This window comes from Microtus pennsylvanicus, chromosome 5, assembly GCF_037038515.1.
Source record: "Microtus pennsylvanicus isolate mMicPen1 chromosome 5, mMicPen1.hap1, whole genome shotgun sequence".
In the NCBI taxonomy this organism is placed as follows: domain Eukaryota; kingdom Metazoa; phylum Chordata; class Mammalia; order Rodentia; family Cricetidae; genus Microtus; species Microtus pennsylvanicus.
In genome coordinates, this window is record NC_134583.1 from 63,263,122 (window position 1) to 63,291,011 (window position 27,890).

Here is a 27,890-nt window from a genome sequence, read left to right on the forward strand (position 1 = left end):
TTGAAAGGAAAGTCTGATGTCTATTTGGTCCTGCTTGTGTCCATTATGGCTCTACCTTCAGAAGGGGCCTGAGAATTGGGACCCATGAGTCCAGACTAACACTGAACTATTGTGGACTAAACTGCGCCCCACCTACTATTCCAATTATAGAAATCCTAAGCTTCAGTATCATACGATGTCAAACTTTAAAGGGGTGTTATTTAGGCGAAAATGAGGCTGTGAGAGTGAGTAGCATTTGGCCTGACTGGTGCCCTTGAGAAACAGTAGGATACACCAAAAGGAAACAGGGATAAATGTGCACAAAGGAAAGACCCTGGGAGGACACTGCAATTCAGGAGAGGTGCCCTCAAGAAACTGACCCTATGACACTTACCTTGTACTTCCAGTCTCTAGGACATTAAACAAATCAATAGTTTTTGTTTAAGTCACTATATTCTGTGATATTTTATTATGCAGCCTAATGAACCAAGACCTCAGTCCTCTGGACTGATTTGGAATGTTTATCTTTTTTGTAAACTAGCTCCTAATATCTGCTGTAGAATATGGCACGAAAATCAACACAAGGGGCTGGAGAGATGGCTCAGTGATTAAACACTGGCTGCCCTTCCAGAAGACCTGGGTTTAATTCTAAGTACCCAAATGGTAGCTCAAAACCCTCTGAAACTCTATTTCTAGGCAATCTATGTTCTCCTTGCCTTTCCAAGAATCACTGGACATATGCAAGTGATACACAGGCAAACATGGAGGCAAACTATCCAAACACATTAAAAATAGAAAAGAACCAGGCAGTAGTGGCACACACCTTTACTCCCGGCACTTGGGAGGCAGAGGCAAGCAGATCTCTGAGTTTGAGGCCAACCTGGTCTACAGAGTGAGTTCCAGAACAGTCAGGACTCTTACACAGAGAAACCCTATCTCAGAAAACAAAAACAAAATAGGTAAAAAAAAAAAAAGGTATGAGTTCAAGTTCATCCTTTCCAGAATCAGTAAGGTGAAGCAGGCTGGGCTTCCCCGAAGGCCAGCTGATGAGGGTATTCAGAGAGTCTGTTTCTCTTACTGTTGATCCTGAAAGTGTCCAAATGGGCTGCAGGCCTCCTGATCTCCTCAGAATGCAGTTTCCATGTGTAGAGGCCTTCAGAGCTGCCTTATTCCTATTCATCTTCTCCTTAGCTAGAAAGCACCTTCTGGATTCGCTCCTGTACTTCCTTTGCGCCCAAGGACACCATCATCTCAGCCACAGGAGGTCCTTGCTAAAAAAAAGAAAAAGAAAAAACACAAAAATTCTGTTTTTTTTTGCCTCAAACTGTAGAAGGAATGCACGCTTATTTTCAATGTCTCAATCTGTAGACCACAATCCACAGACCAGCCCCAACCCACAGCCTGCAACCCCAGGAATGGAGCCTGTATTTATTGTATTTTCTTTTGTCTAAGGTGATTTTTTTTTTAAGTTTTGTTTTATGTATATGGGAGCTTTGCCTGCATGTGTGTCTGTGTGAGGGTGTCAGATCCTCTGGAACTGGAGATACAGAGAATTGTGCAATGACATGTGGGTGCTGGGAACTGAACCTGGTTCCCCAGAGTGCTCTTAACCTCTGAGTTATCTCTCCAGCCCCTGTTTTTATTTTTCCAGAGCTAGGGATCAACCTTAGAGCTTCATGAATGCTAGCAAATGCTTCAGCACTAAGTTATAACCCAGCCCTACTCAGTCCTACTTGTCTGAATTTTTTTCCCATTCAATGGCTCTCGGGAGGCTGTTTCTGCCTTTGGCAAATTGGTAATCTATTATTCTCATGACCTCCATGAGGAAGGGGTATGTGTTCTGTTTAAGCCATCTCCACTGTAACTCTCACAGTGCCTGGACCCAGAAGATGCTCAGTGGGTAAATGAGGGAAGTGATCTGTTCATCAGTTTATCATCCCCCTGGACTGGCCTTAGTACCAGACTATGAACATTGGCTGGGAGGGTCAATGAGGGACTATCTACAACACTTCAGTACATGTTCCATCTCACCATCTGTCCACTGAGGGTCATTCGGAGGAGCTTCATCACGCTGCTGTACTTGGTACCTTCTAGGCCTTCTGAAAGCTTCTTCAGTTCTTTGTTCACCACATCCTGAGTTAGGCTCAAACCAGATGTTTCTAAAACTCTAAAAGAGAGTGAGTCTGAGGCAGGCGTAATGGTCATGATTATAATCCCAGAGCTGGGGAGGCAGAGGCAGACTAGCCTGGTCTATAGAGCAAGTTCAAGGACAGTCAGGGCTACACAGAGAAACCCTGTCACAAAAAACAAAAACAAACAAAAAACTTAGTATTTACTATACCGAACAGCTCAGAGACATTGCAGAAGAACCTAGAAAGAAAACTTGGGAATGGGTTGGACACAGAATAAAAGAATAGGTAATTTCTAAGGAATTACTTGAAACAGCTTCAAGATTTGTCAAGGGGAGTATAGCACAGAGGAAGAGAAAGAAAACATCAGGAAACAGCAGCTCTAGGAACAGCTTCCCTGTCAACATGCTAGGTAGAGAGCCTCTTTCCCCACAAACAGAAACATGAAGGATCTAAACTCCACCAGTCAGCAACCATCCTCATCTCTTGGAAGCATATTTGAGTTTCAAGTGGTCCCCAACTAGTGAGAGCTGGACTTATAAGCCATCTATCCCAGCTCTGATTGAGGCAGTACGTGACTACATTCCACTGCAGCTTCCCCAGTCCCTTAGGATTATATCCCAGGGGCTGGAAAGATGGCTTAGCAGTTATGAGCACTTACTGCTTTTAGAGAACCCAAGTTTGGTTCCCAGTACCCATGTCAGGTGGCTTACAACCACCTTTAACTTCAATTCTAAGGAATCAGTGCCCCTTTATAATCTCCACGGACACACACACACACAATACAAAACAAAAACAAACCAACTTCTAAAACGATAGGACAGAGGTGCTATATCAATGCTACATGAGCAGACCCCCTGCTGCTCCTGATGGGGGTCCACACCATGGTGCTCTGAGTGGCAGCTCAGTGTGAAGTGGTCTTATAAATAATCTGAAGAAACAGCCTCTCAATGTTAACAACTGCCAGACTTCAGCAGCTGAGGACATGAAAAACCAAGGAGGACAAAGCCATTGGCTGCTACTGAGTCAGTTGGCACTCATCTGTAGACTCCCAGCTTTTGGCACTGGCACTGGAAGAACCTGTTGTTTACAGAAGTCTATGGTGTTTTTATCACAGCAGTCTTACTGGACCAAAGGCAATCATTAACTGGGCACAGGATCACTACTGTTTATAAAATCAAAGAGATAAAATACTAAAAATCTAAAGTGCAAGATAGGAAGAAAATGGACATTCCTTAATTGTCACTGTATTTATTCAGGGAAAGAGGCTGCCAAAGAACAGAAGGACAAGTCCCAGGAAGCTGCTAATGGCACCCCAGGAGACATTAGAGCTGGCTGAGACCTTGACACTGGTACAAAAGTGGTCTGGAGGCTCCCAGACATTTGGGTATCAACTTTCCTGAATTGAGTGAGAGTCCCAGTGTCTCTAAAATCTAATCCACGACAAGGATGAGAAGTTGAGACATGGTTTTGGTGAACTGGAATTAACAGCTGCAGAGACGGTCAGCAGTTAAAAGTATATACTGCTCTTTCAGAGGACTTGAGCTTAGTTCACACTGGGTGGCTCCATTTATCTCTACTCTCCACGGGCACTGCATTCACATGCACAAATCTACACCAATGTTTAAAACAATGCTAAATTTGGTACTTTACTCCCAGTACTTGGATGATGTCAGAAACAGGTGGATTTCTACAAGTTTGAGGACAGCCTGGTCTATACATGAGTTCCAGACCAGCCAAGGCTATATAGTGAGACCCTGTCTCAAACAACAACAAACAACAAATAAACAGAACAAAAGAAAAAAGAACTAAAGACCCTATTATGGGGCTGGAGAGATGGCTCAGAGGTTAAGAACACTGACTGTTCTTCCAGAGGTCCTGAGTTCAACTCCCAACAACCACATGGTGGCTCACAGCCATCTATAGTGATATCTGGTGCCCTCTTCTGGTGTGAACATACATGCAGGCAGAATATTGTATACTTAATAAATAAATAAAATCTTTAAAAAAAAAAGACCCGACTATGGAATATACCAAATTACTTGGGTACTGACTGAGGGTACTGATTGGGGGTAGACTTGCAAATATACTTAGAAATATCCTTGCAAGTTTAGTCACTGTACAATTATTTCTAAAAGCAAAATTTGGAAGCAACCCTAATATAAATAAATAGATTAATTAAATTCTTGTTGAAGTGGTATTACAAGTAAAGTTAGCCATAGAAAGGAATGAGGACACTTTCAAGCATTGGACAAATCTAGGCATACTACTGCTGGGTACAGTACTCCATGCCTACAGTCTTAGCTGCCTGGAAAGATGCAGGAAGATCATTTCTGAACAGTTTTGTACTAGCTTGGGCAACATACAGTACCTATCTCTAAAAAAATAAAGAAAAAAAGAAAAAAGTAGAAAATATATCCAAACATTATCACTGTACTATACCTTTTGGGATAAAATGGAAAACAGAAATTACAATTATGAGAAGAATTAGGCAGATGGAAGAATACACCAGGGTATAATTGTACACCACCATGTCCAGCTTATAATATTCACATTTAAAGCCTAGGCTTAAAAAGTTTCAGTGTGCTGGGCAGTGGTGGCACTCGCTTTTAATCCCTGAACTTGGGAGGCAGAGGCAGGTGGATCTCTGTGAGTTCAAGGCCAGACTGATTTAGAAAGCAAGTGCCAGGACAGCTAAGGCTGTTACAGAGAAACCCTGCCTTAAAGCCCGCCCCCCCACCAAAAAAATTAGTGTATTAATAATATACCAGACACAAAAATGGTACACAGGCGTACATGCGGGCAAAACACTCAGACACATAAAATAAAACTAAATAAACCTTTAAAAGTTTAATTAGACAAAAACCCTGTTATATCTACAGTAAGCCAGGTATTTCTCCCCCTACACACAGCAGAGGAAAAGGAAGTTCTGGGAGGGGAAGCCATCTAGACCTTTGGGGTTGCTGTCCTTACCTGAGAAGCCAGTGAGAGAGCATTTTTTTTTTTAAGTTTGTCACAGTTTTGTGATAGGGTCCAAAAGGTCTGGTGTAGAGAAGCAAGGGCAAAGAATGGGAAGGGTGTGTCTAACCATTAGCCAGGTGTGTGCACACTTACCCCAGCAAGCGTTTGACAATCACATCCACCTTTTCTGAGTCAACACCCAGTTGTGCTCGATGGACGGCAGGACGAGTCCATAAGTAGGAGTACACTGGGGAGACCAGATCCTGCAGACGGCTGATGTGGCCCTGGCGAGAGAGAGAGGCAGTCATCACATGCACTGGGAGGAGTTGAGAAGCACTGGAAGGGGAAAGGAGGCCCTGATTCCATACCTGTCGCAGCAGGATGATCCTCTCCACATATGCTGGGTCCAGAACATCCTTGTCTTGCAGTTGGCTCCCGAATGCCTCCTTCACCAGGGCCTGCAGCCTCTTCACCAACTGAGGTCTTCGGGTCTCACTGCTCACCAGCCGTTGGAGGTGCAGTCTGAGGGTAAATGAGGAGGATGCCTTGGTATGAGTACCCCAGGACTATGCCAAATCTTTCCCCTTGGGGCAACAGTAGGGATTTGAAGACAGTCACTCACATCTTCAAAACCCATAGATAAATGTAATTTTTTTTGTATGTATAAAAGGGGCAGGATTTGATCGAGGTCACAGCCAGCTTAAGTCTAGGCAGACATGATTTGTTTTCAGTGTTTTTATTTACTTACTCTTTCACTTATTTATTTATTTATAGACAAGGTCTCCCTATATATCCCTAGCTGGCCTGGAACTCACTATGTAGACCCAGCTAGCCACAAAAACCACAGATCCACCTGCCTCTGCACCCCAAGCGTAGATTAAAGGTGCACAACACCACAACAAGTATTTTTAGTGTTTTAAAAATAGTAGCTGATTTTTTTTCCTATGACTTTTGAGGTGGTAGGGAGCAAACTTGGGGACTTATGCATGCTAAGGAAACATTCTAAAACTCAGCTACAGCCAGCAAAGGAACTGTCTTAAGCTAGATCACATAAGGAACATTCTGGTTTTCCCGTGGAAGAAGCAGCTCTGGGTGCACAAGCCCCTTAAGTGGCTGGAGCAGGCTGGATCCACGCTGCTGGCTCAGATTCCTGTCCTCTAGTTGCCCTGGCCCTCTCCTTCTTGGTGTCTTACTAGCCTCTCCCTTCCCACACCATCACCCAATTACTACAGGCACCTGAGTTTATCAATAGGATCCAGGAATGTGCTTTTTGGCCTCACTTGGATTATGAAACACCAATATAAAAGGAGAGGTAAAAATGTATTCCTAGGATTGGAACAAGGGACTGTTTCAATGAAGCACTCAGCTTCAGCTTCAAAGCTGGAGCTTTCTGTTCTGTTCAAATTAATCTTTTTTTTTTTTTTTCCGAGACAGGGTTTCTCTGTAGCTTTGGTGCCTGTCCCGGAACTAGCTCTTGTAGACCAGGCTGGCCTCAAACTCCCAGAGATCCGCCTGCCTCTGCCTCCAGAGTGCTGGCATTAAAGGCGTGCGCCACCACCGCACGGCCAAATTTATCTTTTTTCTGGAATTCTAACTCTCTGATTTTCTCCTTCTGAACAGTAAAGCCTCTTAAGAGTCCAACCCTCATACAAAACCCAGTCATCTTCAGTTCCCATGCTGCCAAGGAGACTCAGAGCAGTGCAGAACCAGGGACCATTCTAAGTCCTGTAGTCCCTTGTCTGTGTTATAGAGGAAAGCTAGGCAGTAAAGTGGCAAACAGCTCATAGGGCTAGGACTGGAACAATCCTGTGTCCAAAGCCTGCCTGGCAAGAGTTTGCAATCAGTCACACAGCCATTAGAAAGCTGGGAAGCCTTGGCACAGACAGGGTGGTAATGAAGGTTAAGTATGGATCTACATTCAAAGTACTGATGCCAGGGTTTGGAAGTCACCCATTTGGGAGCTGCAGCCTGTAGGAGTCTGAGGCTCCTGGTATGTCACAAGATGGAAGACAAGACATTATGGGAAGCTATCTCGAATGTACACTGACAAAAACATTAAAAACTTTTTGCTTAGCTTCTGATGTTTGAGATAGGTTCTATGTAGTCGGGCTGGCCTAAAACTCTGTATCTTCCCACCTCAACCCCCAGTGCTGGAATTACAGGCAAAAGTAATTTGGTTGAAAAAAATATTTTTCAAAAGAATATTACAGAAGTTGGGCAGTAGCGGTGCATGCAATTAATCCCAGCACTTGGGAGGCAGAAGCAGGAAGATCTATGTGAGTTTGAGGCCAGTCTGATCTACAAGAGCTAAAAAGGCTCTAAAACTACAGTGAAAGCCTGTCTTGAAACAAACAAACAAAAACAAGAGTATTACAGAAAACATAGTCGGGTGGTTGTGGTGCATGCCTTTAAGTCCAGTACTTGGAAGGCAGAGGCAAGCAGATCTCAGTGAATTCGAGACCAGCCTGATTTACAAAATGAGTTCCAGGACAGCCAGGACTGTTACACAGAGAAGCCCTGGCCATGCTGAATTGATACACCATAAATTCAAGCCTGGAACATAGTCAAACTAAATGATTCTTAATTACAATTACCATGTTCATATACTACCAGTATTTACTGCTACTGCTGCTGGAACACTAATAAGCCTCCTAATGTATTTACCATGTCTCTGAAGTAAGCACGGCAGTGGCATGATGACAGAAACATCTGAGGATAATTATTGGTTAGATTAAGTCTGTGGGCATCAGTCCTAAGTACTCCCTCCCTTCCCTGTCTTTCAAGGAGGCTTGGGAGGCATCACAGTGTATCTATAATTGGACTCCATGTCCCCCTAAAATAGCACATCTGTGAGATTTAAAAAAAAAAAAAAGGTAGTTATATTGCATCTAGATTACATTCACTTTTGCAGGCCCCATGCAAGAAATGCCTCATTGCCCACTGTGTAAATGTGCTAGTCATTTAAATTCTGTCTTGGATCTCCTATAGCTAACATATAGCAAAATTACAGAACTGATCAAGTCATATACTTAAAACAAGTGCAGTTGAGTCAGTATGCTGACACACTCCTGTAATTTGAGCACTTGAAAGGTGGAAGCAGGAGGATCAAGATACAAGGTCATCAATTGGTTACATAGTATATTTGAGGCCACTATGTAATCCAATCTGGCCCAGGATTTACAATTCACCTCTCTCAAGTTTTCCAAGTGCTGGGAATACAGGTATGCACCATAGTACTTGGCTCTCCCACTTACCTATTGAATTCTGGGAGCTTCTCCAGGTCCAACAGAGCTGAGTGGCAGGTGATCCGGGTCAGGTCAAACTGTGTTATCAGCTCCGGCAGGGTCCTGCCCATTTGGTTCTCTGCAAGTCAGGTCCACTCAGCTGCTCGGCCCCTCCCTCAGCTTATTTCTGTAATTACTTTTATCTTTCTGCATTGCCCAGGCTGGCCTACAGATTTTGATCCTCTGGCCTCAGTTTCCCACACAGCTGGAATATAGATGTTGATTACACTGCCCAGCTTTTCTCCCACTTTCACACACAAAGAAGAGCAAGTGAGCAAGCTATAGGCTTCCCAGTTTTGGATCAAAACTGCAAGAACAGTGTGCCCACTGCCTGGCTACTCCAGAGCTTCTGTGTGCTTGGCTCTGAGTAGAGTATGGCACCAGCATGCCCTACAAACTTCATACTTAATGCCACAGTGGAACCTCCGTGCTGGAAGTTGCTGCTTTTCTGTTTTGTTTGAGAAAGGACTTTGGTATTGTAAAGTCCAGACTGACATCAAATTCGCAATCCTCTTATTTCAGCTTCTCTAACGTTGGGATTCCAAGTGTGTAACACCACACCCAGATGGAAAGCTGTTTTTTGAACATTTTCTTATTTTTAGTTTATGTGTGTGTGCACACGCAAGTTACACAAGCCTACCCATGGAGGTTGGAAGAGGCTGTCAGATCCCTTGACACTGGAGTTACAGGCAGTTGTGAGCCATCTGATATGGATGTTGGGAATAGAACTCATACTAGCAAGAGTTTTTAGCTGTTGTGCCATCTCTCCAGCCTCCTGGAAGCACTTTCTTAGTGAGCAGCAATACCTTTAGTGCAGTCAGAAGACACCATGGTCAGGCATGGGCCTCAAGAACTATATCCTTGCTGGGAGGTGGTGGTGCACACCTTTAATACCAGCACTTGGAGGAGGGGGGACAGAAGCAGGCGGATCTCTGTGAGTTTGAGACCAGCCTGATCTGTCAGAGCTAGTCCCAAGACAGGCTCCAAAGCTACAGGGAAACCCTGTCTTGAAAAACAAAACAAAACAAAAGAACACTATCCTTTACTAAGGATGTGACTCTGGCAAGTTACAACCTCCTCGAGCCTCAAAATCACCTTAGAAACTAGAATTATCAAGTTATTGCCCCAAGGAGTGATCCTATTTGGTACTTGGTTCTTCAAGGTTTGTTTTTGTTTGTTTGTTTGTTTTTTCGAAACAGGGTTTCTCTGTAGCTTTGGAGCCTGTCCTGGAACTAGCTCTTGTAGACCAGGCTGGCCTCGAACTCATAGAGATCCACCTGTCTCTGCCTCCCAAGTGCTGGGATTAAAGGCATGCGCCACCACCGCCCGGCTTCTTCAAGGTTTGTGTTCTAAACCTCGAATAAGCTAGATTCACAGTACACCAGTAATACTGTTAGAGCTCATACTTATGTAATCACAGTAATCATAAGGTCTGTGGCTTTAAAGCTTATGGTGTGGCCAGACAGTGAGCTGGTTCCTTATATTTATAAGCTTACTGGCTCCTAATTAACCCTACAGAGCACAGCCTTAGCCCTATCATATGAACAAGATAAATGGGACTCTAGGTCTCTGAGGGCAGGGGCAGTGCACACTGTGAGTCCACTCCATCAACAACAGCTGTGTGGGAAAACCAAGTGAGGAAGCTCAGTAGCATGACTCAATAAACACTGCTGACTAGAATAATGAACTTGTCCAAGATCATGTAACTGATAGGTGGCAATGCTGGGACTGACAAGCAGATCTGTCTGTATTAAAGCCTCAAGCTCAGTCACTAGGACCACTCTGGTGCATATGTACCTGCAAACCCCGAGCCACAGTTGGTGATGATGTCAAGCAAGGCTTCAGGCAGAAAACCAGAGGCAGCAAAATGTTCCAGGAAAATGTCCCCCTGCCTCTTAGACAGCTTGCTACCATCCCTGTTGAGGAGCAGGGGCAGATGAGCAAATTGAGGCGGTTGCCAGCCCAGGGCCTGGTAGAGAAGCAGGTGCTTAGAGGTGGAGACGAGCCACTCAGAGCCCCTCAGCACATGGCTGATGCTCATGTGGTGGTCATCCACCACACAGGCTAGGTGGTAGGTGGGGAAGCCATCACTCTTCAGGATAACTGGATCCCCCTCCACACTGGCCACTTCATGTTGAGTCCAACCATATACAAGGTCCTGGAAGGCTGGTGCTGCCTCCTCCAGGCGGAAGCGGATAGCAGGCTTGGGGTCCACGGCCAGCTTCTGGGCCACCTGTGCCTGGCTCAGGCTCCGGCACCGATTGTCATACCTATTGGGAGACAGAGCAGCAGAGCAGCTAAAAGAACCATCAATGGACAGATACTCCACTTGTTTTTCAAGTTCTGGTTTTTACTTACAGTGCTGTAGATTTTACTCAAGGCCCTGGGTATGCTAGTAAGCACTACCAACTGATACCTTATAACTATAACCTTATAACCCTGGGCAATGCAGTAACCTCTTGAAGGGGTTTCTTCTGTCTAAAATGGAAGTTTAAAAATAAAGTCATGTGGGTAACAGTGCAGCAGACACTAATGTTTTGCTGTTCCTTTTCTTTTGCTAAGGAGGAGGTGGGAAAATGCTTAGATCAAAAGTAGGCTTACAATGAGTACAGACCATGTTGTAATCTTGTGACCTGGTGCCAGTGATGGACCCAGGTAGGAATGTAAACCCATTCTATTCATTGAAAATCGAAGAAAACAACACTTGGTAGGTAAGGAAGGAGTAGGGTCCTGGGAAAGTTATTTCTTCCCAATTAGGTTAAGATATACTTCTTTTTTTTTAAGGTTTATTTATTTATTATGTATACAACATTCTGCCTCCATGTATGCCCGCACGCCAGAGGCACCAGATCTCAGTACAGATGGTTGTAAGCCACCATGTGCTGGGAATTGAACTCAGGACCTCTGGAAGAGCAGCCAGTGCTCTTAATCTCTGAGCCATCTCTCCAGCCCTAAGATGTACTTCTAGGGGGGAAAATCCCTCCTTTTATACCTCCCAGGAATACTCTGTGGATGCCACCCTCTGAGGAGCCAGACTGGAACTGTTAACCCCACAGACAATTAAGGGAGAGATGGCAAGGCTGTCAGCAGGTGGGGTGACAGTCAGAGTTCACCCCAGAGTTATCTCAAGGCTGCTCCTCTTAGTGTGGAGTAACCATCACCACATTTTCCACAAGATGCACAAATAAGGTCGATGTGGCTCACATCCTCCTCATTCAAAGTAGGCATGACTACCAGCATCAGCTTCACTAGGGAACTCATGAGAAACTCAGACCCCAACTTCAGACCTGCTAAGCAAGAATCTACAGGGTAATCATAAGCCCAGATGATTCGCCTACTAGAGAAAATACAGGGAGCTGTTGTTGCTGTCATTTTATTTGTTTTTTTTTTGGTTTTTCGAGACAGGGTTTCTCTGTGGTTTTGGAGCCTGTCCTGGAACTAGCTCTTGTAGACCAGGCTGGTCTCGAACTCGCAGAGATCCGCCTGCCTCTGCCTCCCGAGTGCTGGTGTTGCTGTCATTTTAAAATTTTATCTTTCACTTCTCTTTTTTTTTGTTGATTACTTCTTCAAAAATTGTTATAAAAATTATGTGTATGTAAGTACACCTAAGCACAGTGCCTGTGGAAGCCAGAACTGCTGGAAGCCCCTGGAGCTGGAGTGGCAGGTAGTTGTGAGCTGTCTAATGTGGGTGTTGAGAACTCAACTCTGGTCCTGTGCAAAGCAGTATAAATTCCTAACTACTAAGCCAGCTCCCCAGGCCTCTGGTTTGCTCCCCGCCCTCCACACAAAGTTTTAGCTGAAAGTGGTGGCACACACCTTTAATGCCAGCACTCAGGAGGAGAAATAGGTGGGTTTCTGAGTTCAAGGACAGCTTGAATCTAAAGAGCTTGTTTCTGGACAGTCAGAGCTATATAGGGAAACCCTGTATTGGAAAAAATGTTTTTAAAAGGCTAGAACTCAGGTTTCCAGGCATATGCAGTAAGCAACTTCACTCACTGAGCCAATTCACTGGCCTCTGTCCATCACTTTTAACTTTCTAAATGTATATCCAACAGTGTCCTAACAAACACAAATGTGAAGCTTGCAGGCTCAGTTCTTGATACATCTAACTCTTCAATCAACTCTCACAGATCCCATGATATCATGTGACCATAACTAAAAACAATTCTTTGTACCAATGTAATATAGTCTGTTTACAATTAAAAACAAACAGCTGGTCATGGTGGCACATGCCTTTAATCTCAGCACCTGGGGTGGGGGTGTGGGGCAGAGGCAGGGGGATCTCTGTGAGTTTGAGGCCAGCCTGGTCTACAGATCTAGTTCCAGGAAATCCAGGGCTACGGAGAGAAACCCTGTCTTGGAAAACAACAGTAACAAACAAAAACAAAGCAAAACAAATAAACAAACCACACACACAAATAAAAATAGAAAAGAAGGGCTGGAGAGATGGCTCAGCTGTTAAAGGCTAGGCTCACAACCAAAAACATAAAAATAGAAAAGAAAAATTTAAAAAAAAAATGAAAAGGAGCTGAACATCAGCATCCATTCTTTCTTCATGCTCACTATGGACATAATGCGAGCAGATGCTTTAAGCCCCTGCTACCTGGACTTCCTTGCCATGAAGGAAAATCAAACTGTGAACCAGAAGAAACCCTTCCTTCTTAAGTTTCTTTTGTCAGGGTATTTTATCACAGCAAATAAACTATGACACTATTCTACATACATAGCACAGAGGCAAAAGGCATATTTCAAAGTTCCCTCACTGTACTGGTTGCTTTTCTTTTGTTGTGACAAACACCATGAGCAAGACAACTTACAAAAGAAAGCATTAAGGGCTAGAGAGATGGCTTGGTGGTTAAGAGCACCGTCTGCTTGTCTAAAGGTCCTGAGTTCAATTTCCAGCAACCACATGGTGGCTCACAACCATCTGTAATGAGATCTGGTACCTTCTTCTGGCATACAGGCCTGCATGCAGGCAGAACACTATACGTATAATAAATAAAACAAAAAAAAACTTTTTTAAAAAATTTATTTATTTTATGTGCATTTGTGTTTTGCCATGGGTATTGGGTTCCCTGGAACTGGAATTACAGACAGTTGTGAGCTGCCATGCGGGTGCAGGGTCTATCTGGAAGAACAGTCAGTGCTCTTAACCACTGAGCCATCTCCCCAGCCCAAAACAAAAAAATTCTAAATAATTTAAATAATCCTCTACAGTGCTCTTAACTGCTTAACCATCTCCCCAGTCCCCTTGTTTCTTGAAAAGGGTCTCACAAAGTCCAGGAAGGCTTCAAAGTTCCAAGGTAGCTAAGAATGTCCCTGAACTGCTGATCTTCTTGCCTCTGTCTCCTGAATGCTGGGATTATAGGCAAATGTCACCATGCCATGTCATAAATGGAATAGTATAGAAGGGTAAGAAAAAAAATTATGGGTTGATATAGAAACTTCCTCAAGACAAGAGGTGTGTAGTATACTGCACACTACCATTTACTAGAAAAGGTAACAGTACTTTCTGTTTGTCAGCATAGGCACTGAACACCAGCTGGTACCAATTGCCTCTTGAGAGGAGAAATGAGTAGCTAAAGGGAGGGTTAAGGGAGATGTTTCTGTATTTTTTTGGAGTAGTAATAAACATGAAACTAGTGAAATAGCTCAGTGCATGAGGGTGCCTCCTGCCAAGATTAATGACCTAAGTTCAATTTCCATATGGTAGGAAAGCACCAATTCAGGAAAACTGTCCTTTGACCTCTACATACTCACTGTGGTACGTGCTGCATAAGTGCGCCCATGTAAGTACCAAACATGAAAAGTTTTTTAGATTTTTATGTTTTGTTTTGTTTCTTTGTTTGTTTGTTTGAGATAGGGTCACAATGTGAAGTCCTTACTGACCTTAACTTGCTCTGTAGACCAAACTAGCCCTGTACTCACAGATATTTGTTGGCCTCTTGCCTCTTAAGTGCTGGGATTAAAGGCATGTGCTGCCACACTCACCTACTTTTATTATATTTAATAATATTTTAGTGTGTGGGGGGAGTATGTGCATGTGAGTACAGGTGTTTTTTATTTATTCGTTTGTTTGTTTGTTTTTCAAAACAGGGTTTCTCTGTAGCTTTGGAGCCTGTCCTGGAACTGGCTCAAGTAGACCACGTTGGCCTTGAACTCAAAGAGATCCGCCCAGTACCCAGCTGAGTACACGCCTTTATAAAGGCCAGAAGAATCAGATTCCTCCAGAATTGGTAATGAACTGGGTGCTAAGAACTGAACTTGGATCCCCAACAAGATCAGTAAGCTTTTTTTGTTTTGTGTTTTGAGATAGCTTCTCTTTACATAAACCTGGCCGCCCTGGAATTCACTATGTAGAACTGGCTAGCTTCAAACTCACAGAGATCTACTTGCCTCTGCCTCCCAAGTTCTAGTATTAAAAGTGTGTGTCACCATACATAGCCAATTAAGTAATCTCAACTACTGAGCATGCTCTCCAGCCCAGAAAGTTTTTTATACATTATAATAGGTTGTTGTTGTTATTATTATTATTATTAAAACTAGTATCGCTTGAGGTACAGTATAACCAGCAGCTTCCTCTACAGCCACAATGACTGATCCTGCTTCTTGGCATTCAGGCTTTACAATGTCCTTCTTCTAAGTATGGGCTGAACTCACACTGACTCCTTTTTAAGGAAAGAACACAGTGGTAAGATGTCACTTCCACAGTTAGGTACATTTATGCCAAGCTGTGAGCTGTATAGTTTTGAGATATAGTAGAGTTACAGGAATCTTTGCCTAGAATGTACCAGGTCATTTGTTCAACTTTAAGCACTACCAAAAAGATAAAAAGAAAGGGGGTTTGGTCCTCAGCTCTGGAAATAAGAAAAGAAAAAGACAGCCCTTGTGTGTATTTTGGCAGTTTAGTTGGTTAGAGGAAACCTACCTGATGAGCAACAGACAATATAGTAAGACCCTTGGCCTGCAAACAGCCTCTGGGGAGATGGATGCAAATCCTCCTCAAACAAATTCTAGGGAACTGCAGGCTTGACTTCGGCCCAACTGTAGCTTTGAAAGACACCCAGACCCAAAGAGCCCAGCTAAGCCCTACCCAAATGTCTGACCTGCAGAATCAGAGATGCTACAAACACAGGCTTGGGGAGGCATCCAAAATGGTCTAGGGATCTCACCGGGGTGTCTGCCGGCTCCTCAAGGCTTCCTTCTTCAGGAGCTCCAGCCGCTGTGGTGAACAGAAACATGGATAGGCAGCTCCAGACTTCAGCAATGCTTCTGTGGCCTGGGCATACAGTGCCAGCCGCTGGGACTGAGTGTAGGGCCCAGCAGGACCACCCCGACGGGGACTTTCGTCAGGTGGGATGCCTGGAACACAGGTGGAGAATTGTCATCACACAGTAACACCAGAAAAGCACATAATGCTCTTCTTTTTTTTTCTTCAAGTATTCATCTGGGTGCTTTACATACACACTGAACTTCTTGTTTGTCTTTTTCAAGACAGGGTTTCTCTGTGTGTAGTCCTGGCTATCCTGGAACTTGCTTTGTAAACCAGGTTGCCTCAAAGTCACAGATTTCCACCTGCCTCTGCTTCTCGAGTGCTGGGATTAAAGGCATGTCACCAGGCCTTGACACACTGAATTTTTAAGCTTTATGATAATCCATGAGGCCAGTACTACCACAATTTATGAGAGACTAGGGGCTAAAGATCACATAGTCTAGTCAAGGGGATGGGGCACAGGGATGTGTGTGGGCTGTCTACTGTGTATCCTTTCTATCCAACTTTTCCCACGTAAGAGAGAAACCATTTGAGGCCTGTAGCCAGACTCAAGAGAAGGCAGGAAGGCTAGGCTCCAGCCTGTCCTGGTTGGATTTCTGGCTGTTGGTTTGTTGGTACTCACTGGCCATGACAGGGATCACAAAGGATGACAATGTATAAATACTAGGGCACCATTCACTCTGCAGTCTGCTTTGCTGATTTTTTGTTTGTTTGTTTGTTTGTTTTTTGAGACAGGGTTTCTCTGTGGCTTTGGAGCTTGTCTTGAAACTAGCTCTTGTAGACCAGGCTGGCCTCGAACTCACAGAGATCCGCCTGCCTCTGCTTCCCGAGTGCTGGGATTAAAGGCGTGCGCCACCACTACCTGGATGCTTTGCTGTTTTTTTCTGAAACATTCCCAAAACCTTTAAGCCTTCCTTCCAAATAAGTGTTGATACCATTACAATCTGGAAGGAAAAACCAAGGCATATGGGTGCCACTAGCTCCAAACCAAAGCACACTTTTTTTTTTTTTCAGTTTTCTGAGCTAGGGTTTCTTTGTGAAACAGCCCTGGCTGTCCTGGAACTCTCTTTGTAGACCAGACTGGCCTTAAACTCACAGATTCATGTCTGTTTCTGCCTCCCGAGTGCTGGGATTAAAGGTGTGAGCCACTACTGCCCAGCCAAAGCATACATTCTTAATTTTGAATAATTCATCCTTTTTAAGCCTCAGTTTTCTCCTCTGGAAAATGAAGCTCACAGCCTTTTATAGAGAATGATTGTGGGAACAAATGCACTGGCATTTATATGCTTACAGAGTATAGAGTCTGAAGGCTTGTATGTAAGACAGTCCCAATAAAACTGCATATTAAACCCAACACTTACAGGGCTAGACTCCAAACCTAACATCCAGCTTCTGGACTCATGTGTGAGAGACAGATATCAATATTTCCAGTGGAGGGCAGGGGAGATGCAAGGCCTGCAGAAGGGGGCTTCTGCCCACTAAGAGCTTCTAGTAAAGTAGGGTAAGAACATAGATCACCTTGTAACGTTTAAACCTAGCACACACACACTCCACACAGATGGACCTTGGTTCAAACCCAGTGGACAGTGCTGAGATCTTGGGCAAGTCCACTTTGAATACTTTCAACTCTTCATTTGTAAAACAAGATGTAAATAGTAAGCGTCTCATAAGGGTCCTAAGAGGCCAAAATGAGAATAAGGACATATCACTTGGCACTTGCTAAATGCACTATATATTCTGGCTAAAATTATTTCATTTCTTCATTTGATAAAAAAGAACGTGGGGCGGTAGGCATGGTATCTCAAACTGGTAATCCCATTACTAGGGAGGTCGAAATAAGAAGACTGTCAAGGTTCAAGGCTAGCCTATGCTATATAGCAAAATCCTGCCTCAAAACAAGACCAAAAACCACACACTTATGAGGCTCAAAGAGATGGCTCAGTAGTTAGGAGTATTTACTGCTCTTGCAGAGGACATAGGTTTGGTTCCCAGATCCCATATGGAGGCTCACAACTAACTACCTGTAATTCTAGTTCCAGGAGATCTGATACCCTCTTCTGGCCTCCACAGGCTCTTGCACACATGTGATACACATAAACTCATGCAGACATACATACACACAATAAACAAGCAAACAAACAATACACTGACACTAAGCAACCTCACCAGAACTAGATGGTAAGCCCTATTGATAAAAGCATAACACATTTTGCTGCAGGACATTCAGATATCAAGCAGGAACTGACCTGAAAACTTCTTCCTTGCTAAGGTTTTTATAGCATAGAAGGTATAAGGCAGGCTGCTGGGGAAGAAAACACATCAATGGCATTCCTGCAGCTAATGCTGCACACTACAGTACTGGCCCACAGGCAAGAGTGATCCAGTGGTGCCAAGAACAGCATGAAGGTTATAGAGGTAACTAACTACTTTTGGATTGGGTTTGAGGCATGCTCCACAGGAAGGAATTCAAGCTTGTTGTAAACTTGGCCAAAAGTCCATGGTTCAGGAGGTCACAGGTCTTCAGGAGGAACCTACTACTGATGTTTTACTAAACAACAAGCTGTCAAATTGCCTTCTAAATATTTATGCTTATACCCTCAACCTTTTCAAGGGAGCTTCTCTTTGCAATGGTCAGCTCTTATTACAACAGCTTGTAACTGGTCAGAGTGCTGACAAGAGTCTGCTGAGTGCTCAGCTCCAAATGGAACATCTTTCATCTATTTCCCCACCTCAAGGCCAGAGTAAATCTCAGAAGAGCAAAACCAACCCAAGAGCCAGCAGATGAGGAGGAGGGCTATAAAACGCTGTCTTGAGACATGGCACAGCTACTGCACTCATGACCTCCCTGCAGCCATGATGGTCTGCAGAAGATCAAGTTAACATTCTAACATCTGGACTCACTGGGATATCGATTAAAAAAAGGAGAGGAGGAGCTGGAGAGATAGCTCAGAGGTTAAGATTATTGACTGCTCTTCCAGAGGTCCTGAGTTCAATTCCCAGCAACTACATGGTGGCTTACAACCATCGATAGTGGGATCTGGCATGTAAGCATAAGTGCAGGCAGAATACTGTATAATAATAAATCCTACAAACTATAACTACAACAGGCCCAGCATTAGTGGCACTAATGTCTTGAAGGTAACCAACTCTATCTGATTATACTTATGGCCAACTCAATAGGAACTCATATTTGCTACTGTAAACTTAGTCAAGAACCTGTGGCTGGAGGTCACAGATTCTAGAAGAAACCTACTACTACCATTAAAAAAGGGCGGGGGGGGGGCGGGAGGGAAGGATAGGACATGAAAAGGGAGAGTGGGATGTGTTGAGGGTACCTGGGGGAGGAAGGAGTTGGGGATTCCTAGGGAAGTGGGAGGAGGAGTCAGGGTGCTTATGATCAAGACACATTATTTACATATATGGAATTTTCAAAGAATAAATAAAAGATACTCCGTGCTGGCTAGTTTTATGTCAACTTTGACACTAACTGGAGTCATCAAACCTCAATTGAACCTCCACAGAATCAGGATTTAAGGGCAGCCCGTAGTGCATTTTCTTCATTAGTGCCCAGTCCATACTGGTGAGGACACCCTGAACAAGTGGTCCTGGGTTCTACAAGCCATGGGGAGCACGTCAGGAAGCAGCATTCCTCCATGGCATCTGCATCAGCTCCTGCCTCCTGAATCCTGCTCTGTTTGAGTTCCTATACTGACTTCCTTGGGAATCATAAGCCAAATAAACCCCTTCCTCTCCAAGTAGCTTCAAATCATTGTGTTTCATAACAACAATATTAACCCTACTAACTAGGATATACCCTATTAAAGGGGGAAGGGAACCTCAATCCACTTTTGGGACCCATTCATGCAGCAGACAGCTGCTACTCTACTTTTCAAAATACCCTGCTGGCCCTTAGGAAAGGCTAAGCATCCTTTGCAGGCCTTAGAGCTCCAGCACTCAACAGGGATCAGGAGTTCAAGGCCATCCTTGGATACACAGTGAATTTGAGGCCAGATATGAGACACTGTCTCCACAAGAAAAAAAAAAGAAAAAGAAAAAGACAGGGAAACTAGAACAAGGTTGAATGAGTTAAATTTGTGGATCATTTCCATATCAAAATTTATTAGTTTTTTAGAGATCTCCATCTTTTTTATTACTTTCATTCTCAAGACATTTTCACTTGTGTATGTATAGAATATATTTTTAGGGCTGGAGAGATGGCTCAGCGGTTAAGAGCATTGCCTGCTCTTCCAAAGGTCTTGAGTTCAATTCCCAGCAACCACATGGTGGCTCACAACCATCTGAAATGAGGTCTGGTGCCCTCTTCTGGCCTTCAGGCATACACGCAGAAAGAATATTGTATACATAATAAATAAATAAATATTAAAAAAAAAGAATATATTTTTATATTTCCCTTCACTCTTATCTTCCTCCCATTCCTATTAACACCCCTTCATCCCTGTTATGTTTCAAACCTGGGACAAAGGCCTATTTAACTATCAAATCGGACTTGGCAGCCAGGTTCTCCCTGCATCCCTCAGCCCCTGCCTGTCACAGGGCCCTCCTGGCTGGCATATCCTGTCCCTACCCTGAACTTCCAGCTTAACTATTCTTTCTCTTCCCCGCAACTACCTACCTTTCCCTATATAATCCAACCATTCTGGTTTTCTAGTCTTTTTGTCTGCTTTCTTTTGGGCATCCTGGCTGCTGCACCTACTAGCCACCCCCACTCACCCAAACAGCTCAGGGTCACATCCGCTCTGGACTCAACCAGATGTCCCTACCTCTGACTATGTCTCCCTTTTATCTACAGTAAACTTTCTCCCCCACCATGCCTAGGAGCAGTCATCTTCTTTCCTTTTTCTTTTTTTTTATTCCATTCTCACCAGTCCCTTTCCCAAATTTAGGACTTGGTTTTATTTTGTGATCCATTTTGCTTACCCAGGGTCATCTGTGTAAGTAATTGATGTGGCCTTAGTAACTTTTCTATTGCTGTGATCAGGCCCTGTTTACACAACAGTGTGGCAGGAACAGCGGCTTTCCTCAATTCCACATGAGCTTCACACAGTACCTGCAGCAAGAGCCCCATTAAGTTGAAGTTGTAACATGGGCCTGCATTTTACTGAGTGAATTTGCTGGCCCCCACTAAAACTCATTTTACTTTTTTGTAGTCTTTGGGCCACAATGTAGGATGTCCTTCTGTATATGTGTTGCTTTTATTGGTTAATGAATGAAGTTGTTTTGGCCAATGCAACAGAGTAAAGCCAGGCGGGAAACCAGAACAGAGATAGAGAATAGGTGGAGTCAAAGAGATGCTTGTAGCTGCCCAAGGAGACAGATGCCCAGAACCTGTACAGGTAAGCCATAGCTTTGCAGCAATACACAAATTAATAGATGGGTTAATTCAACATGTAAGAGCTAGCTAGAAATATACCTGAGTCATTGGCCAAGCAGTGTTGTAATTAATATAGTTTCTGTGTGATTATTCAGGTCTTAGCAGTTGGGAAACAAATGCATGGTCTCCACCTATAGGGCCATACTGGCGTCCTTGTCATTTCTCACCCAACACTACTTCTCTTCCATAGAACTTTTGCATCTGCTTCCACCTACTCTAAATAGTCAAAATAGCCCCTTAATTCATTTAAGACTCTATGCCCAGAGAAACAACCTTATCAAGAAGAACATCCTTTTCTCAGTTTTCCAACATGTTCCTCTTTCTCTGTAACTTTGCAGGTGCATATGAACACGTAGAGGTCAGAGGCTGACATTGGGTGTCTTCTTCAAGGGCTTTCTACTTCATTTTTTTAAGATTTTAAATAATTGATCTCTTTGTATATGGATGTTTTGTCTGCATGTACATATGTGCACCGTGTTCATACAGCACCCACAGAGGCTAGAAGAGTGCTGGAACCCAAACTAGTAAGTGCTTTTACCCACTGATCATCTCCTAGCCCTCTCACTGAACCTAGAGTTCACTGGCTAGAACCCCTGGTCAGTGAACCCCCAGGGATCTGATCTCAAGTCCTCACACCTGCACACAGCAAGCACTTTACCCAACAAACCATCTCTCCAGCCCTTTCTCTATAATTCTCATCACAACTTACTATCAGGTTAAGGATGAAGTACAGGGCCAGGGCACAGCTTAGTGGTAGAGTACTTGCATAATATGCACAGGCCCTGGACTAGAGCACCAATACGGTTTAAAAAAAAAATCTGGGTGGGTAAAGTCTTAATACTTGCATTTTTAAGGCTGCAGCAAGCAGATGGGTCAAAGTGATCTTAATGACTAATACATTCCTTTAGTCAATGAACCTCAACTACATATATACTAAAATTTCCCTAATAAAAGCTAGAAATAAATGAGTTTCTGCTACTTAGGAACTTAGAGCCTGGTGAATAATTATCTGAGGTGAGAGTATATATCTTCAAGTAGTTTTTTGTTTTGTTTTGTTTTTTGAGACAGGGTGTCTTTGTGTAATAGCCCTAGCTGTCCTGGGACTAGCTATGTAGACCAGGTTGGCCTTGAATTTACAGAGATCCACCTGAGTCTGTCTTCCAAGTGCTGGAATTAAAGGTGTGTATCACCACCACCGGGCTTCAAGTGGTCTTCGTATTTCTCCTTAGGGTGTTAACTTTCTCTAGTGCCTGTCTTTAGTAGGAACCCATAGAAGTTCAAGATGATCCAGGAAACTCAAAACACATTCTTTATTTCAACAAGCCTAGTTAAATTCAGGATTAAATTACCCACAAGAAGATCAACTCCTAAAACTGCAATCATTTTGTTTGACTCACAATGATGTGGTTTAAAAATAAAATAAATTCAAGCCTATGTTTAACAATGGACAGTGTTGGGGCTGGAGAGAGGGCTCAGTGGTTAAGAGCATTGCCTACTCTTCCAAAGGTCCTGAGTTCAATTTCCAGCAACCACATGGTGGCTCACAACCATCTGTAAAGAGGTCTGGCGCCCTCTTCTGGCCTGCAGGCATACACACAGAATATTGTATACATAATAAATAAATATTTAAAAAAAAACAAAAAAAACCAATGGACAGTGTTCATTTAAAATAACAATTAGTCAATGAGGTGGCGCAAAGGTCAAGACTCTTGCGGTAAAGCCTAATAACTGTAGTTCAGGCCCTAGAACCTGCACTGTAGAAGGAGACCCAACTCCTGCAAGTTGTCCTCTGACACACAAACAAGTGCATGCACACAATAAATGAAAATACAAATTAAGATAAAGAGTTAGGGAGAAGGGGCTGGAGAGCTGGCTCAGCAGTTAAGAGCATTGCCTGCTCTTCCAAAGGTCCTGAGTTCAATTCCCGGCAACCACATGGTGGCTCACAACCATCTGTAATGAGGTCTGGTGCCCTCTTCTGGCCTGCAGGCACACACACAGACAGAACATTGTATACATAATAAATAAATAAATAAATATTTAAAAAAAAAAAGAGTTAGGGAGAAGACAAAAAAAAGGTACTTAAAAAAAAATGGGGCGTTCAGTTGGGCATGGTGGCAAATGTCAACTTTAATCCCAGCACTCAGGAGGGAGAGGCAGACAAATCTCTGAGTTCAAGACCAGCCTGGTCTACATAGTGAGTTTCAGGACAGTCAGGGCTACATAGAGGAACCTGATCTACGTATCTACATACATACATACATACAAACATTCTATATACTTCAGCTTTCTAGTTCTTCTTGGAACTATAAAGTTGGACAATTTGAGGTCACATTCCCTTGGGAGCAAGAGCTGGTGCTCATAGGCACTGTATCCTTTTCAGGAGACCTCACTTCATGTTCACCATATGCCATTCATTCCCCATGAACCTGTTTCCTGCCCTGACCCAGGGAATGCACTTAAACAACTGGGATAAGAGAAGGAATTTCACAACAGCCATAGAGCTTGGCTTCGGAGAGTCTTGTCATTTTTTTACAGGGAACATCCATCACCCCAGACTGTGAAGATTTATCTGTTTTCCTTGAGTTCTTATTCTCCACCTTGAATGCACAGAGAAGACCCACAGCTTTCTTCTCTTCCTGTTCCTCCTCAGAGACTCTTTCCTTGCCAGCCTCACCTGCCCACTCCAGCATGTCCTCAATGTTCTCTGCTGCCCTTGGTACCAGTCGGCTCTGATCAGTGTCCTCCAGTCTCAGAATGAAGCTTCCTCGGTGCTTCTTGGCAAAGATGTAGTTGTAGAGAGCGGTACGGAGGCCACCGAGGTGCAAGAAGCCTGGCAGAAGAGAAGAGGTCAGACAGGACAGGGAAAAGGCTAGATCATAGGCCTCAACTGAAATGCAAATAAGAATGTCCCAATGAAGTTTCAAGACCAAGAAATGGCTGTGACTGTCCTATTTCTTTGGTTGATAACCAGACTGTCACTGAAAAGGACACAGTGGGGATGGAGAGAAGGCCTAACGGCTACAAGCACTGGATGCTCTTCCAGAACCCAGGTTCACTACCCAGCATCTACATGGTGGCTCATAACTATCTGTAATCTAGTTCCAGTGGATCTAACACCATCTTCAGACCTTAGCAGGTACCATATAGAAATGGTACATATACACACATGTAGACAAATTACTCATAATGTAACATAAAATAAATAAATCTTAATAACAACAGAAAGAAAAAGTAAAGGTCAGGGTAGTTGACTCCATTTAGTCCTTCATCTTGGGAATGGAAAAACACCCACGGGTCAGGTCCAGGAGCTTGTCACCATATAAAAATGCTCCAACTCTTCCTGAGTGTCTTTAGCACTCAACTTTGACATTTACCTCAAGGCCAAGTTTCACCAGAAGGAGAAACAGCATTCATTATCTGTTTGAAAACTATTCAGAGGCCAGATCACACTAGCATTTACATTACATAAATCTACTGATATATTCCAGGGAGGAAAAAGGCTAATTCCATGTTAATAACACATCTAAATCCTATTTAAAAAATATTTTCATATATACTCTACATATCATACTTAATCACATCATGTAATCTGCATTTTTCCTACTTGAGATTATCACCATAAGCACTAGTTATAAGTAATTGTAATAAGCCAGGTGGTGGTTGCACACGCCTTTAATTCCAGCACTTGGGAGGCAGAGGTAGGAGGATCTCTGAGTTCGAGGCCAGCCTGGTCTACAAGAGCTAGTTCCAGGACAGGCTCCAAAGCTACAGCAAAACTGTGTCTTGAAAAACAACAACAAAAAAGTAATTATGATCAAAAGTAACTTTTGATTTCACGATATTTCCCTTTGTTGGAGTTTAAACTTTGAAAGTACTGTTACTGACTAAAAGTTTCAAATTTTCCCAGGTTGGTCATTTCCCTTTTCCACTCCTTTCTTTGGTCCAGGCCAGGGTCCTGGATCTCCACAGTCAGGCCATGTACATTTATAATGACCTTATCTGCATCTCCAGGTACGAAGGCACCATCAGACAGGAAATGTTCTATGTGAGTCTTTCAGCAAACCCACAAAACAAGTAGTTTCCCGTAGAACTGAGTGTCGGGAATTTCAAGACTAAGTGGCTCGAGTCAATAAAGTGCCTGCTGCACAAGCATGACAACCTGAGTTTGGATCCCCAGCTAACCCTAACCCTACATAAAAGCCAAACATCCAGCTGGTAAGTCCTGCGCTGGCAGTGGGAAACAGGCAGATTCCTAGAGTTCACTAGCCAGCCAGTTTTGGTGACTCTTTCTCATACCCACATGAAAACACAAATACACCATACATGAAATTTAAAAAACAATTTTCAGTCTACCATTAAGAAATTCCTGCCAGGGGCACCCGCCTTTCATCCCAGCACTCAGGAGGCAGAGGCAGGCAGATCTCTGTGAGTTCAAGGCCAGCCTGGTCTACAAAAGCTAGCTCAAGGACAGTCTCCAGAGCTACGGAGGAATTCCGTCTGGGAAAAAAAAATCCTAACCTTTGGGAATTCACTTAGCTTTCACAAGTTTCAATTTGCTGATGTCAGTAGGCTTAAAAAAAAAAAAAGTCAGGCTGGATCTGGTGGCATCTTTCCTCTTAACTGCTTTGGAGGCAGAAGCGGGTGATCTGTGTAAGTGAGCCAACAGCCTGGTCTACACAGCAAGTTCCAGGCCAGCCAGGGATGCAGTAAGTTCCTGTCGCAACTCAACAAAAACACCTGGATTCTTCTTTATCATTAGGTTGCTATGATACCTAAATGTTGACCAAAGCAGAACTTTAAGCCAGGTCTGGTGGCTCACACCAGAGACAGGAGGATTGCTGCAAGTTCAGTGCCAGCATGATCTTCACAGTGAGTTCTAGGCCAATGGGCAATACAGTGAGCTGTTTCCAAATTAAAACAGCCAGAACCAAAAAAAAAAAAAAAAAAAAGTATACCTTCAATTAATTTTTTTTTTTTTGGTATACCTTCAACTAATTTTAACTATCACAGTGATCTACACTGATTGACAACTCCTGCTCATTTGGGTTTTTCCTGCCAGTCAGCAAAGAAATGAAAATGAAGTCAGCAAAGAATTGAAGTGAAGGCTACTTCACATAGCAGATCTTGCTGAGTGGCTCAGCTACACTGGCTCAAGACCATCAGTCAAGAACTATTATTAGCCCTACTTAACAAATAGCAAAACTAGGACATAAACAGAGCAGAGAACATTGCCAAAATGACACATCTAGGAATGGCCAAAAACAGAAATATAAGCTCGGTGGTGGTGGCACACACCTTTCATCCCAGCACTCTTGGAGGCAGAGAAAGGGGGATCTCTGTAAGTTCAAACCCAGCCTGGTCTACAAAAGTTAGTTCCAGGACAGGCTCCAAAGCAACAGAGAAACCCTGTCTCAAAAAAAAAAAAAAAAAAACAAAAACTCTATGTATCTAGATAGACGTATGCAGAAAATGCCAGGCCTTGGTGACCTACACAAGTGCCTCTTCACATCCAGTGCACGCTCACAGTAGGTAAGTACAGAAACGGAGAGTTGAGGTTTAGAAACTTGCATCCATTTCATAAGCCATTTGACGTCCACTGAGACTAACAAAAAGAAAGGAGCTTTTGTTTTGTCTGGTTACCAGATACTCGTTTTTTCCCTAGTAGTTTCATTTATGTTAGTCTTAAATACAGAATTACAACTGGTAATTAAGAATTGGGGCTTCCGCCACACAGCGTTTAAAAAAATTCCACGATTTATCACCTGCCCAGAAGCAACGTGTTCTTGCGCAGCAGGGAATCCGTCCCAACGATCTTTTTCTGCTGACCTTGGGTCTGGAATGCACAGTGTCAAGTGGGTGGAAGGTGACTTGAGCTAAAGGAGGGTTGGGAACGTGTGGTGCGGAGGGTAAGGGACGACGACGTTTCTCTCATTTTGGTCTTTTGTAGCCCTGGCTGTCCCGGAACTCTGTAGACCAGGCTGGCCTCGAGATCCGCCTAGCTCTACCTTCCAGGTGTTGGGATTAAAGGCTCCACCATCCAGCAAGACGACAGGACAGTATTTCTAACAGGCTATACACTGGCCTGATTTCCCTTGGCTTGCTAAGCTTCCAGCAGTAATAAACCCGGGCCACTGCGCCATTTGCTCTTAGGCTTCAAGCAGGTCTCCATAACATGTGGTTCTCAACTCAAACGTTAACTCTTCAGCAATGCCTTCTAAGGCACCCTATTCCGCTTCATTTCCAAAATGACATATCTAACCCTAAAATTTTTCTTGTAAGTGCATGTCGTGGTCACTAGAATGACAGTCTCTTCAAAGCAGGAACCCTAACTTTTCAATGACCACTGCATTCTAGCGCATAGGGCTTGGCACAGTTTATACGCACTACACAAAAAATAACCGAGACACTATAACAAAGGAACTTCCAGGAACCTGAATCACTTCAGATCTTAGTCCTCCATTTCCGTCTCTGTAAAATGGGGTCGCGCAGACACCGGAAGGGACTGGTTCTGGAACGTTCGGGGGCGGGGACAGACCGGTGGGCTGCGGCGCGGGCGTCACGTCCGCCAGGATTACCTGTGGGGCTGGGAGCGAAGCGAACTCGCACCGTGGCCCCGGGATCTGGGCCCAGACTGGCGTCCCGCCGTCCCACGCGGTGGCCTAGGGCCGCCGCGCGAGGCCCGGCCCGCGGAAGCTTCTGGAGGAACGCCGCCATGTGAAATAGAAACACACACGTGGGCTTCTTCGAGCGTCACTTCCGCGCGGCTGGGGGGGCGGGGAAGCGCATTCCCACCAATCAACTTTCGCCACAGCGCGAACGGCCCCGCCCACTTAAAGGCGCAGGCCGCCGATCTGGGCCGCCCACTCCCC

At 43.9% G+C, this 27,890-nt stretch overlaps 1 protein-coding gene across 1 annotated transcript; it reads right to left on the bottom strand.

Annotated features, from left to right (window-relative positions):
• Ears2 (glutamyl-tRNA synthetase 2, mitochondrial) lies at nucleotides 1–27,764 on the bottom strand. The gene is made up of 9 exons (XM_075972092.1): nucleotides 27,597–27,764; nucleotides 23,696–23,851; nucleotides 15,526–15,715; nucleotides 10,151–10,623; nucleotides 8,324–8,432; nucleotides 5,438–5,591; nucleotides 5,223–5,353; nucleotides 2,011–2,146; nucleotides 1–1,250 (listed from the first exon to the last, which is right to left on the bottom strand). The coding sequence occupies exons 1-9, from the start codon at nucleotides 27,733–27,735 to the stop codon at nucleotides 1,167–1,169; spliced, it is 1,572 nt and encodes a 523-aa protein (XP_075828207.1). The 5' UTR covers nucleotides 27,736–27,764; the 3' UTR covers nucleotides 1–1,166.
• Nucleotides 27,765–27,890: the final 126 nt, after the last annotated feature.

Coding starts and splice junctions, on each gene's coding strand:
- Ears2 (XM_075972092.1), bottom strand. CDS start 27,735: ATGGCGGCGTTCCTCCAGAAGCTTCCGCGGGCCGGGCCTCGCGCGGCG. Junction 15,716..23,695: donor GGACATGCTGGAGTGGGCAG/GTGAGGCTGGCA, acceptor CCTGTGTTCCAG/GCATCCCACCTGACGAAAGT. Junction 1,251..2,010: donor TGACCCTCAGTGGACAGATG/GTGAGATGGAAC, acceptor TCTTTTTTTTAG/CAAGGACCTCCTGTGGCTGA.